General features: G+C 47.4%; 1 protein-coding gene across 7 annotated transcripts in view; it reads right to left on the reverse strand.

Moving 5' to 3' along the window:
* vav2 (vav 2 guanine nucleotide exchange factor) overlaps positions 1 to 12,500 on the reverse strand; it is a 204,356-nt gene that overhangs the window by 137,950 nt on the left and 53,906 nt on the right. For all 7 annotated transcript variants that reach the window (XM_042059062.1, XM_042059065.1, XM_042059063.1 and 4 more), the window contains exon 2: positions 7,435 to 7,551. In XM_042059062.1, the coding sequence (XP_041914996.1) occupies positions 7,435 to 7,551 (117 nt within the window). The remainder of the gene's footprint in view (positions 1 to 7,434; positions 7,552 to 12,500) is intronic.

Raw genomic sequence — 12,500 nt, forward strand, 5'->3', positions numbered from 1 at the left:
CTTTGATGCACGCTCACGCTTCAGCCATACCTGAGCCAATCTTGAGAAATGAATTGATTCTCTCTCTCTCTCCATCTCACCATCTCTCTCTCTCTCTCTCTCTCTCTCTTCTCTCCTTCACTGCGCAGTCAAGCACAGCTTCCCTCTAAATCAGCAACAATACCACACAGGACTGCCACGGTGGGTATCCAAGACAACGGCAAAGACTCTGCAACCACCTGTTTCCAGCAGGTACCGAACTAACGAGCAGATGACTAATGAGCCCGTTAGAGGTTGCTGTGTGTGTGTGTGTGTGTGTGTGTGTGTGTGTGTGTGTGTGTGTGTGTGTGTGAGAGACCACAGTGACAGGAAGATAAGCCCATCAATAATTAATCCTAGAAGAAATTATCATTGGGAGTGAGACATTTGAAATGAATAATTGATTGGGCTTTGGCAGGCTTATGTAAAAACATGCAGGGACCCTCCTGAAGGATGCCTGCCAATGGTGTGTGTGTGTGTGTGTGTGTGTGTGTGTGTGTGTGTGTGTGTGTGTGTGTGTGTGTGTGTGTGTGTGTGTGTGTGTGTGTGTGTGTGTGTGTGTGTGTGTGTGTGTGTGTGTGTGTGTGTGTGTATGTGTGTGTGTGTGTGTATGTGTGTGTGTGTGTATGTGTGTGTGTGTGTGTGTGTGTGGATGGATTGGGAGGGGGTGATAGGGACATAATGAAAAATACTACTCAGGAACACCATTAAGATCCTCAGACCCATCAGACAGAATGAATGAGAGAGAGAGAGAGAGAGAACGAGAGAGAGAGAAGAGAGAACAGGAGAGACAAATCAAGGATGGCAATGAAGGCAGGCTAATAAAACAATAAGATGGATGTGATATACAGATAAAGACGAAGGGAGTTTATTACTTCGGCTGCTCCATTTCATGCATTGGAAAGAGCTGCACTGGTACATGAAACAAGCGGAACAGGCCATCAGACCTCATGGAGATCATGCATCTTTAATACAGGCACTATTGGGATAACCAAGACAACACAATGAACACATTAGCAAACAGGGGAGACGGAACCATGGAAACCGTCCTATTGAGTTCTAGATTTCCCCAAAGCCAGTTTCCATTCTATAGCTCCGCGATGGGATCCATGGGAGGGGGAATGACTGTCAGATTGGACACGGCACGTCTGCTGCATTAGGCCCTCAGAAGGGTAGACATAAAACAGACCCCTGCCTTCTGACTCATTAGAGTACATACACACACACACATGCTCAATCACATTCACACACACACACACACAACACACACACACACACTCTCTTTTTCTCTCTCACACACACACTCACAACACACACACACACATGTTAAATTACTCACTCTCTCTCTCTCTCTCACACACACACACACACACACACACACATGTTAAATTACTAACTCTCTCTCTCTCTCACACACACACACACACACACACACACACACACAATGAAGTCCAGATGAGTGGATCATTCCTGGCAGTTGTCCTACACATTAAAAGGTGATCATGAGGACCTCTGCGCTTGTGTGTGAAAGAGGGGGCTAACATAGGCACATAGCTATTTGTGTCCCCATGTGTTACAGTTTGAGTGTGTGTGTGTGTGTGGTGTGATGATAGCTTCATTTGTCTCATCAGTCACGCACTCAAAAAGCCGCCTCGGCTTTGAGAGGCCCTGACCTGGACACTAATGAAACCGGCCTGGTCAGGCTAATACATGACCTTTACACTCCCCAGTGTGTGTGTGTGTGTGTGTGTGTGTGTGTGTGTGTTTGAGACAAATCGGGAGAAAAAAATGGAGAAAAACAGGAGGTCACTGATGTTATTGAAACCTATGGACAGCTCTGCTGACTCCTCCAGTACTGGATGCTTGTCAAGCATTTTACTGACCACTCCAGACACATACACTCTCCCGCACAACAACACACAACCACCCCTCCACACACAGACACATATACACATACACACACATGCACAATACACCCACACACACACACAAGCTATCCCCACACAGTTGTGGGGACAAAAATGCCGGCCCCCACAGCTGTAGTTGCTGATATCCATTACCTCGAGTGAAAGTGCTGCATCAGAACAGCTGTAAGTAGGAGAGCTGCTCCACCAGACACACTGATCTGATCACTCTTAGAAAACAGCCAAGCCGTGTTACACCCACCATCACCCACTTGGACAACACAGAAAGTATCAAGTACTAACGATACCATGGAGAACACATGAAACAGTGTTTGGTCATTTGATCTACTACTCCCTCTGAGAGGGTGTATGAGGGGTGGAGGTATGCTCTGACTCGCGGGGTGACACGAGCTGAGACAAGGTCAGGGTGCATCCAGGGGTGTTGCAACAAGCCGAGAGCGGGCGTGTCAATCACTCGCAGACGTGTTGGCATGTAAATTTGGACAAACGAGCTGCTGTTGCCTCACAGCCATCACACAGACACATAGAGAAAGTGAGAGTGAGTGATAGAGAGAGAGAAACAGAGAGTGGGAGTGAGTGAGAGAGAGAAAGAGAGAGCAAGCAAGAGAGAGAGAGAGAGAGAGAGAGAGAGAAAAAGAGAGAGGAGAACAGACAGAAAGAGACCTCAGAGGACAGAGCAGACAGTTTGCTCTTATTAAATTTGATGCTGTTGATGTCTCGCTGCCACTGTGTCCCCTTCTCCCACCAACCCCATCCCTCTTTTTTCTCTGTGTCTGTCCATCTCTGTCTCTCATCGCTCCCTCCTCTTCTCATCCTCTCTGACCCTTCGCTCCGTCAGTGTGTGTCTGGCAGACACCCTCTCCCTAATTCACAAAGCACAGATGGGACACACACACACACACACACACACACACACACACACACACACACAGAATAAAATGAACTGAAACTGTCTGTACATCTGTACATGTCTGTCAGTGCCTTCCCTTACCATTCTATCCATTATGACTGACATTATCTGTAGTTATTATTCATTACATGGATTACCATTCTGCTCTATTCTGAATTAAATCTAATGAGCTTGAAGATCACCATTTCGCTGTCCTTGATGTCCTTGCACTGAGAAGAGTGGTCATCCCTCTGGACCACATTCAATAACACCTCCCTTCATCCTCACCTGGGACCCAGTTTGCCTCTCTCACTGAGCATGCTCTGATTAAAACTGCTCATCCGGCGTGTCAGAGGTCAACCTAACCACTGTCCGGGAGGCTTATTAGCTGACCCTCATGAGAAAAAGTTGCAAGGCAAAGATGAGTTTAGCCATGTACTCCTCTGGGGATTAAGACACACAAAAGCCAAGAAACTGCAGTCACTGAGCCCGATCGCTCGCATTGATCAGCAGCATTGAATGCCAATAGCCAATACATGCCTCCATAAATAGGTTTGCCCAACCATGCCCAGTGTCCTCTGACTGCCTCTGCCCTCTAGTCTATTCCTCAGTCGCACAGACACACTCACTCAAGCCCAGATTATGATAAACTGGCCCTTTATCCTGACAATGCTGAGATGTTATCTTAGGGGAAAAATGTGTTTGAAATCATCCTAACTACTCTCCTTACCCCCCCCCCCCCCTCCCCATGGATTGAACACAGGTGTCGACTGATTACCATAATCATCGCCACGGCAACAAATAAATAAATAAAAGGAGGTGGGGTTGGGGGTGGGAGTGAGGGGAAGGCAGATTGCGGTGTTTGTGGAAATGATAACAGCGCTCATTTGTGGGCTAATTTAGAGGGGTGGGGGAGAGTACACAGAGGCGGTTGGCGGTTGGCTGTTGGCTGGCGCGCGCGGGCACATAAAAGAGGGAGAGATGGCTCCCCAGCGTCTCCTCTCCATGTCAGTAAGGATGCGCTGATGAATAGGGGCATTACCAGGGAGGAAACCCACATTAGTGCCCAGATTATGCCCATCTGCTAGCCAAATGCAGCGTGTCCCGCCGTGGCATGGGCCATGGGTGGGTGAAGCGCACACAAGAGGCTGCCACGGCACCGGAAAATAAGATAAAATAGGGAGCCTCAGGAACCATGATGGATCTTTGACAATAAAGTACAAATGGCTGCAAATTCATTGTAGAATTTATGTGTAATTGTGGAATTTATGTGTAATGAATTCCACAAATTGATGGAATTTATTACACATAAAGAGCCCTGCAGATCCTTTTAGTATTCTTGTATGAGCGGAAAACCTAAGAGCTTTTCTTATAGGGGTCCAAGACTCCTCATAGAGTGGAAGGGGATATGGGTGTGAACCTGCTGTCTGTTTCTGGTATTGTTTATGAGTGAATTTCCTGAGTTTGATGAGTGACGTGGTCTCTGCTCACGTCTTCATTAATGTGCCAGTGCTGTCACAGTGTGGAGAGACAGAGGGGGGTGAGGTGGGTAGGAAGGAGAGGAAGTGTCCATCTGCTGAAGGAGAGAGAGGTGGAGGAGACAGACAAGGGTAATTACCTCAGCTGGAGCTTAGAGCAGGAGAGAGAGAGAGAGAGAGATGGGGAGTGGCAGTGACATCCCTACACACACACACACACACACACACACACACACGCACACACACACACACACACACACACACACACGCACACACACACACACAAACACACAGGTAATACTCACAAGGATGACTGCACACCCTAGTATGCAAGGTGCAAATCCCATATTTCTCAATTCAATTAAAACAAAGCAAATTAAAAGCTGATGTTCTCATTACCTTTCTCTAGCCTCTACCCAGCCCCATTATCCAGACGCTTTAACGCCTGAGTGAGCGAGTGCCTGATGGAGCGGGCTGAGGTCTTGTCATTCATTCTGCTCCTCTGAACACGACCGACAACAACCGCGCCGCATTTAAAAGCCAGCGACCATACGCCGCATACCACTTATGCCCAAACACCAACTCCGACCCATTAATCACGGCAAGGCCGCTCTGACATGCAAATGCCGCAAACGTGCGCGTGGAACGCGGGCCGCATTAGTGCATCGGCCGTTCTCTCTTCGATATATTCTAATGCGCTGGCCGGCCCTTAATGGAAAATCAATGTCCGGACGAGCTCGTCACCTCTGAGACCATGCAAAAGCAATTTACAAATTGACGTGCCGAGGGCCGGCGGTGATTGATTCCGACGCGCGGGGGTTTTTTAATATTGTTGCCTGCCGCCTCATTGACTCACAGATAGTGTTCTCTCCGCTTTATCTCACATGGGCCAGGATGCTTTGTGAAGCACTCATATCCATTTGTTGTCTTTTACTCTCTCTGTTCCTCTCTACTTCCTCTCTCTGTTCCTCTCTCTCTCTCTCTGTTCCTCTCTACTTCCTCTCTGTTCCTCTCTACTTCCTCCCTCTGTTCCTCTCTACTTCCTCTCTCTGTTCCTCTCTCTCTCTCTCAGAACATGTGATGCCTTCTCCCTGTTGATCTATCTAGCTCACTCTCAACGCTAACCTTTTGTCATTCCACTAATCAACTCTCTTCCCCTCTCTCCCTCCCTCTCTCCCTCCCTCTCTCCATCTCTCTCTCCTTCTCCCTCTTTTCTTTTGCCTGTCCTACTCCCCCTGTCTCTACAAGGAAAAAATCATGAGGATGAATGTTGATACAGTACATGCCCAGTGAGATGTACCTAATGAGAGTAATGTCTATAAATCCCCAGCGTTCATTTCGGTAGGCCACAAATAGTCTCCCCTTAGTGTGGGTCATCCTTAGCGCCAGCCGTGGTGTTGTGCTGGCATTTAGGGCAGTGTGCTACTGTTTGCATAGTCATCCGACCATACCACAGATGCCTGCCATATGTATGTGTGTGTGTGTGTGTGTGTGTGTGTGTGTGTAGGTGTGTGTGTGTGTGTGTGTGTAGGTGTGTGTGTGTGTGTGTGTGTGTGTGTGAGTAGTGTGTACTATCGAGGTGAACCCATCTGCTGAGGGCAAGGTGAACTTGTTTAAACTTCCCGTTTCAATTTTACTGCATCCCGTCGAAGGCTGTAATGAGATAAAAGTGCTCATATTACAGTAACTCTGCCTAGAGAGGAAGATAGATGGGAACCAAGGTGGGTGAACCTAGTTATTACAGTAAACATACTGTTTATGATTGGGCCAAATAATAAATGCGCATGATAACATATCAGTCACTGTAGGAAGTAGTCATGTTAAAGTGTACCTTTGACACATGACAAAATGCAGAGTTGACTCTTCCAGGAAATATAAACAATAATACAGATTATGAAGCAGACGCACACATACACACACACACACACCAACACTCTTTCCCTATCACACACACACACACACACACACACACACACACACACACACACACACACACACACACACACACATATACACACAAATGAACACACACACACACGCATGCACAGGAGGCGCTGCAGGGCCCTTTACTCCTCCTGCCTCACGACACTGCATAATCTCACACTGAATCCAAAATAACATGTGAACCTGAGAAGATGAGAAGCATGAAAAATAAGGGCAGCCACCCCTAAATGCACTCTCTCTCACACACACTCTCACACACTCTCTCTCTCTCTCTCTGAAACGCCCACACACCCACACGTGGTTGACACAGATAGGCATTGACACACAAAGCCCACAAGCCTGACCTCGAGGTGTGAGTCCACATGTTACTAGGAGAATCAAAAAAAGAGAGTGCAGCTTCTGAATATTCCTGTGTGTGTGTGTGTGTGTGTGTGTGTGTGTGTGTGTGTGTGTGTGTGTGTGTGTGTGTGTGTGTGTGTGTGTGTGACAGACAGACAGAGCGCATCTGTGTTGTGGTTGTAGTGGTGGAAGTTGGTTGGGGGCGGGGTAGGGAAGCTCACATCACACCAGAGATAAAATCATACCACTCATCCGAGTCACACTGTCTCTCCCCTGAACCGCAACTTTGCAACGGGGCGAACGGGACACACACACACACAACACACACACACACACACACACACACACACACACACACACACACACACACACACACACACACACACACACACACACACACACAACACACACACACACACACACACACACACACACAAACACACACACACACACACAAGCTAATGTGTTTCTGGCCTTGTAGGTGACTACTGTGTCATGTCTGACAGATTTGAGCGCAAGCAGCAGGAGTGTGAGTCCCAAGTGAAATATGGCTGCTCAGAGGGCCTCCTGGAAGGCAGGGGAGCTCCTCTAATCAGACCAAGGAGCGGATGATGTGTTTGGACAGGACTGAGGGGCAAATTAGACCTGAGCTGTGGAGCGCTGGAGCAGATGTGTGGGACGTGTGCTGATTGGTGTGGAGCTTCAGAGGACCAGAGTGTGTGTGTGTGTGTGTGTGTGTGTGTGTGTGTGTGTGTGTGTGTGTGTGTGTGTGTGTGTGTGTGTGTGTGTGTGTGGCTGAGTGGGTGTGGGGGTTGACAGGAACACCGACAACGTGACTCACCTTGCCGAAGTCCCGGACATCAAAGAGGTCGAAGGGGTCAAACAGCTCGCTGTTCCGCAGTCCAAACTTGTCGTGGCACACCTTCAGGAAGGTCCGGATGTTTTTCAGACACAGAAACTGTAGAGTGAGAAAAGAGAGAGAGAAAGAAAGGGTGAGAGAGAGAAAGAGGGAGAGAGAAAAAAACAAATATGAGCCTCTGGAATCACTCTGAGAAGCACCTGCATGGAGAGATAACATTATCTCCGTATAGTTCATATGCTTAGGGAAGGTGTGTGAATATTCCTGGAAATTCTCCAGACATTTATTTTTTTTAACGAGCCCAACCATCCCTTTTTCGTTCATTAACGACAGAGATTAGCGTGCGGCATTGGCGCAGGCGACACGTGTGTCCTCGCAGAATGTTTCATTTCCTGGCCATGCCTGAGAACATGCTCATTTCCTGTTGGCTGTATGCGTGATTGGCTGCACTTGAAAAGCTCCTTCTCCCTCCATCACACACACACTTACACATACTCACACAATTACACACACACACAGACACATCAGGGCTCCAGGCTAACTTTTTGCACTGGTGCGCCTAACTTTTTTTCTTAGGTAAACCAGCACAAAAGTTAGGTGCACCCAAATTTTCAACCACATCGCATTTAACACCGCAGCAGGTTGACTTTTTTTCCTTAATTACTGTCCTATATAGGTTGTCCTATGACTTATGATTTACAATTCTACAAGAAAAGTAACTTAATGAAGTGTTGGTGCTTTAAGTGCTTCACTGAGCTGAAATTTAAACTTAAAACATCTCAAGATGAATTAAATAAAAATAACAGTGAGTAAATTAACAGTGCACGTCTTTTGAGGGCTTCAAACTGCACATCTCATGGCTCAATGTCAATAATCATTAGACAGCCCCACAATGCAATTTACTTTTTAATTTTAGTATTTTTTACATTTTCAATAAGAACATCACTATGGTTAATGCAGTAACAAAATGGTAGGCCTATTATTATAGGCTATTGCAATGACTTGCCATGCTCGATCTAAATGTGTCCATTCAATTCACCGTACACAATGACCACAGTTATACATGCAGGGAATATTCGGGCTTTAAATGTAGCAGCGATATTCGGTTTGCGCCAAATACCGGATTAAATTGATTGATGCCATCAGAATGGGTTTACACAACTCGCGCGCAAAACGAATATTGCTGTTGAAAACCGGGTTACTCCCTGCATGTAACTGCGGTCAATGACGCACTCCTTTTCGGCGATATCTGTATCTCTGTCGTTCGGGAAGGCCTTGTATGCATTGTTTGCCATTTTAAGACTGTGCACAGATGGGGCTCGACGGCACACCTCAAAGGGGAATGAACAGATCTAATGATTGGTCACCTCCAGCATCCACTACTGGAGTCATGTAAGGCTAGGTTAGTCTGTGCATCATATACACACACACACACACACACACACACACACACACACACTGACAAACACACACTCCACACACGCCAAATGGTCACGGTTCACATCACCCCTGCAACCATGAGCAAGTATCAAAGCTGTGCAGTCCACTTCCTCTCTCCTCCCCCCTCCACTCTCCTCTCCTCTCTTCTCCCCTCCACTCTCCTCTCCTCTCATTTCCTTTCCTCTCCCCTCCCCTCATCTCCCTTCCTCTCCTCTCCTCTCCTCTCATCTCCCCTCTCCCCTCCATGAACACTGATCTCATGAGTGCTGCCTGCATGGGGTCAACAACATGTCTGCCTCTCCCCCAGCCTCAGCCTCAGCCTCAGCCCCCAGCCTCAGCCCCCAGCCTCAGCCCCCAGCCCCAGCCCCCAGCCTCAGCCAACAACATCCCTGGCCTGGTGCTCCCAGAGCTGAGCCAGCCAGCACAGCTGGGGTGGGGTGGAGCTGTGGACCTATGGGCCTATGGGCTGTGGAGGAGGCTCATGATGCCTGCCAAGCCTCACCCTGAGAGCAGAGGTGTCCGTGTGTCTGGGTGGAGGCGGGTGTGGCGGGATTCAGTCAAATGGATGACTTTTCCCAAAGCCATTACGGAATGAAAATAATGCTTTAAAGGATGGTCAATTGTAAGCAGGAGTCAATGTGTATGCTTCATGGAGTGATGCAGGGGTAAGGTTTCAATGGATTGGCCCACAAGGGTCACTGTGCCACAAGGTAATTAAAAGCAGGTAATTAAATTGATTAAAACAGGATGCCTTCTAGGAGCCTAATTAAAGAAGTGGCTGAAAGATACACCATTAACCTGATCACCTGCAGATCTTAAGAAAATATAGGACTCCTTTTTTCACTCCCCTTCTCTCTCCACCTCTGCAAGCTACCAATAGCCCAGCATGAGCATGCTCTGTGTGCACTGTCTTGAATTTATTTCTTCAATTTCTGATTATGTGGTCTCCTCAGTGAATACGCCAAGCCAGCATAACCTCAGCCAGAGATGTTTACAAAACCTCCCTGGTGGTTACAATTGCAGACTTTAATATTTTGCGCATGTAATACATTGTGTTGGTTTTAAAGTGCATTTACTGGCTCAGTGCATGAGCACACATGAGGAAACAGGCCTCTGAGAAAGAGGTGTAATCTGATATTGGGTGAGAAAACAGCGTAAACAACAACAGAACAATAATAACATGCCGTTGCCAGGCGCCAAGCGCCATAATCAAACATCATCGCTACGCACCGCATTATGTTTTATTCATGTGGCAGACACAACAATCCGTTGAGTGCACGAGCAATCCGTGTCCATGGTTACGGTGCATGTGTGTGTGTGTGTGTGTGTGTGTGTGTATGTGTGTGTGTGTGCATGTGTGTGTGTGTGTGTGTGTGTGTGTGTGTGTGTGTGTGTGTGTGTGTGTGTGTGTGCATGTGTGTGTGCATGCGTCTATGCGTGTGTTTGTGCGTGCGTGCGTCTGCATGTGTGTGACTGTGCATGTGTTTGTGCGTTGGTGAGTGTGTGTGTGTGTGTGTGTGTGTGTGTGTGTGTGTGTGTGTGTGTGTCTGCGTGTGTGTGAGTGTATGTTTTTGACAGAGAGAGGGAATCTCCGGTCTCCGTTAAGAATGGGTCCAGATACTCCAAGCTCATGGTCAATCACTGAGGCATTGTCCAGAGGCCACTCTGAGACTGAGGCTCTATTGTAAAACACAGTGGCCCGACGATCTGCCACACAATACCTCACAATCAATGCACACAATCAGTACACTGTGATTGGGATGACTCTCCAAGCCTGCATCAGGCCACAATAGGCAGTGAGCCATTCAGCGCAGGCCACAGGAAGTTAGCCTTCAGGCCTACGCAAAGCCACCGTGTCAGGGATTATGGATGCGTCCACTGCCAAAAAAGGGCTCCCATGACAAAAGGCGTCAACAGTGCCATGCCAGAAACATTGTACCATTGTCCTATAATTATGTGCGTTCCAATCATACAACCACACAATGATTTAATGGAAACATGCAGAGTAGGGTTATTACGCACAGTCAGCTCAGAGAGGAGCAAGTATGAAGTGTTTGAGTGGTAGATGTCAAAAGTAACGAGAACAGATGTCAGAGTTGAGAAGGGTCTTATAATTGAAAGTCAAATATTGCATTTAAAAAGATAAACTGCAGGTTGTGTTGCCACAAGTAATCGGTTCTCAAATTAAGGATTTCCTCTTTCCTAGCAAATAACACTGTCATCATCAATTTAGTTCTACACAGGGGAGCAGAGTGATGAGTCTTCAGTGATGGATCACATTCACACGGCTAGTACAGAGCCAGGGAACACTTCAGCAATATGTCACAGCATATTAATTTCATTCTTCAACACATTCATGTGTCATAGACTAAACAAGTTCTCCTTCTCTCTGCCTCTATGTGTGTGTGTGTGTGTGGGTGTGTGTGTGTGTGTGTGTGAGAGAGTGTGTGTGTTCTGCGATGACTATACTATTCAGATACTGTGAACATGCTTAACACATGCCAACATAACAACCACTTTGACTTCAGGCTAATTCTGCCTTGGCTCTGAGCAAGGATCTGAGTTGGTTGCTTGGTGTTCTAACAAGTTGTCTATGAATTTGCCAAACCACACACACACACACACACACACACACACACAAAACAAAGAGCGTGAAAGCCTGTCACTGTTTATACAAGCAGACCAGCATCAGACTCCTATTCCATTTCCCAATGGCTATAGAAACTGATCTATAAAACAGATATCCACATAAAATATGTATCTACTGTAGAGTTTTAAAGAGTTGCTCTGTCAGTTTACATCAGCATGAGCATCAACCACAAGCTTCTTTCTCCAAACAAGGCTCAGCTCTGTTTTGGGGCAGACAACACAGCTCAGCATCAGAGCGGTCCTGGGAGAATGCACCACCATCACTCCACTTCCAGCCAAAAGTTGAAACAGAACAACAACAACTTCAACAACAACAACAACAACAAACCACCAGACACGGAAGGAGGGAATGAGGAGGGATGAGAAGAAAACAAGAGTAGGAAGAAAGGGAGGATATGGAGAATGAGGAGGGATGAGAAGAAAACAAGAGTAGGAAGAAAGGGAGGATATGGAGAATGAGGAGGGAAGAGGAAAGAGGGAAAGTGGAGAATGCAGCTGTAGAGAGGGGAAACAAAGAGCTCCTATCCCCATGACAACACCTCTGTATACAATCACTACCTCCGCCTTCCCCACCCAACCCCCACCCAACCCCAAACTCACCCCCTAGGGCTAGCTGGCTCTGCGTGTGTGAGTGAGGGAGTGAGAGAGAGAGAGGGAGAGAGAGAGAGAGAGAGCACTCTCAGAGAGAATAAAACATTACCCCTGTGCTTGACGCCAGGCAGCCCCTGCACCTCCTCCACGGTGTTAAAAACACACAGCCCCCCCACTGTTCCTTACTCATCCCAGCCAGTCTGGGCTCCGCTAATAAACCCAAACCCTCATCAGCACCAGGGGTGAATCACCAGGCACGGGCATTCATCAACACAACGCTACTGCTTTGGAGTGTTTGAGTCGAGGTGTGTGTGTGTGTGTGTGTGTGTGTGTGTGTGTGTGTGTGTGTGTGAGAGTATGCGTATGCG

Source organism: Alosa sapidissima, chromosome 13 (genome assembly GCF_018492685.1).
Source record: "Alosa sapidissima isolate fAloSap1 chromosome 13, fAloSap1.pri, whole genome shotgun sequence".
Classification (NCBI taxonomy): domain Eukaryota; kingdom Metazoa; phylum Chordata; class Actinopteri; order Clupeiformes; family Clupeidae; genus Alosa; species Alosa sapidissima.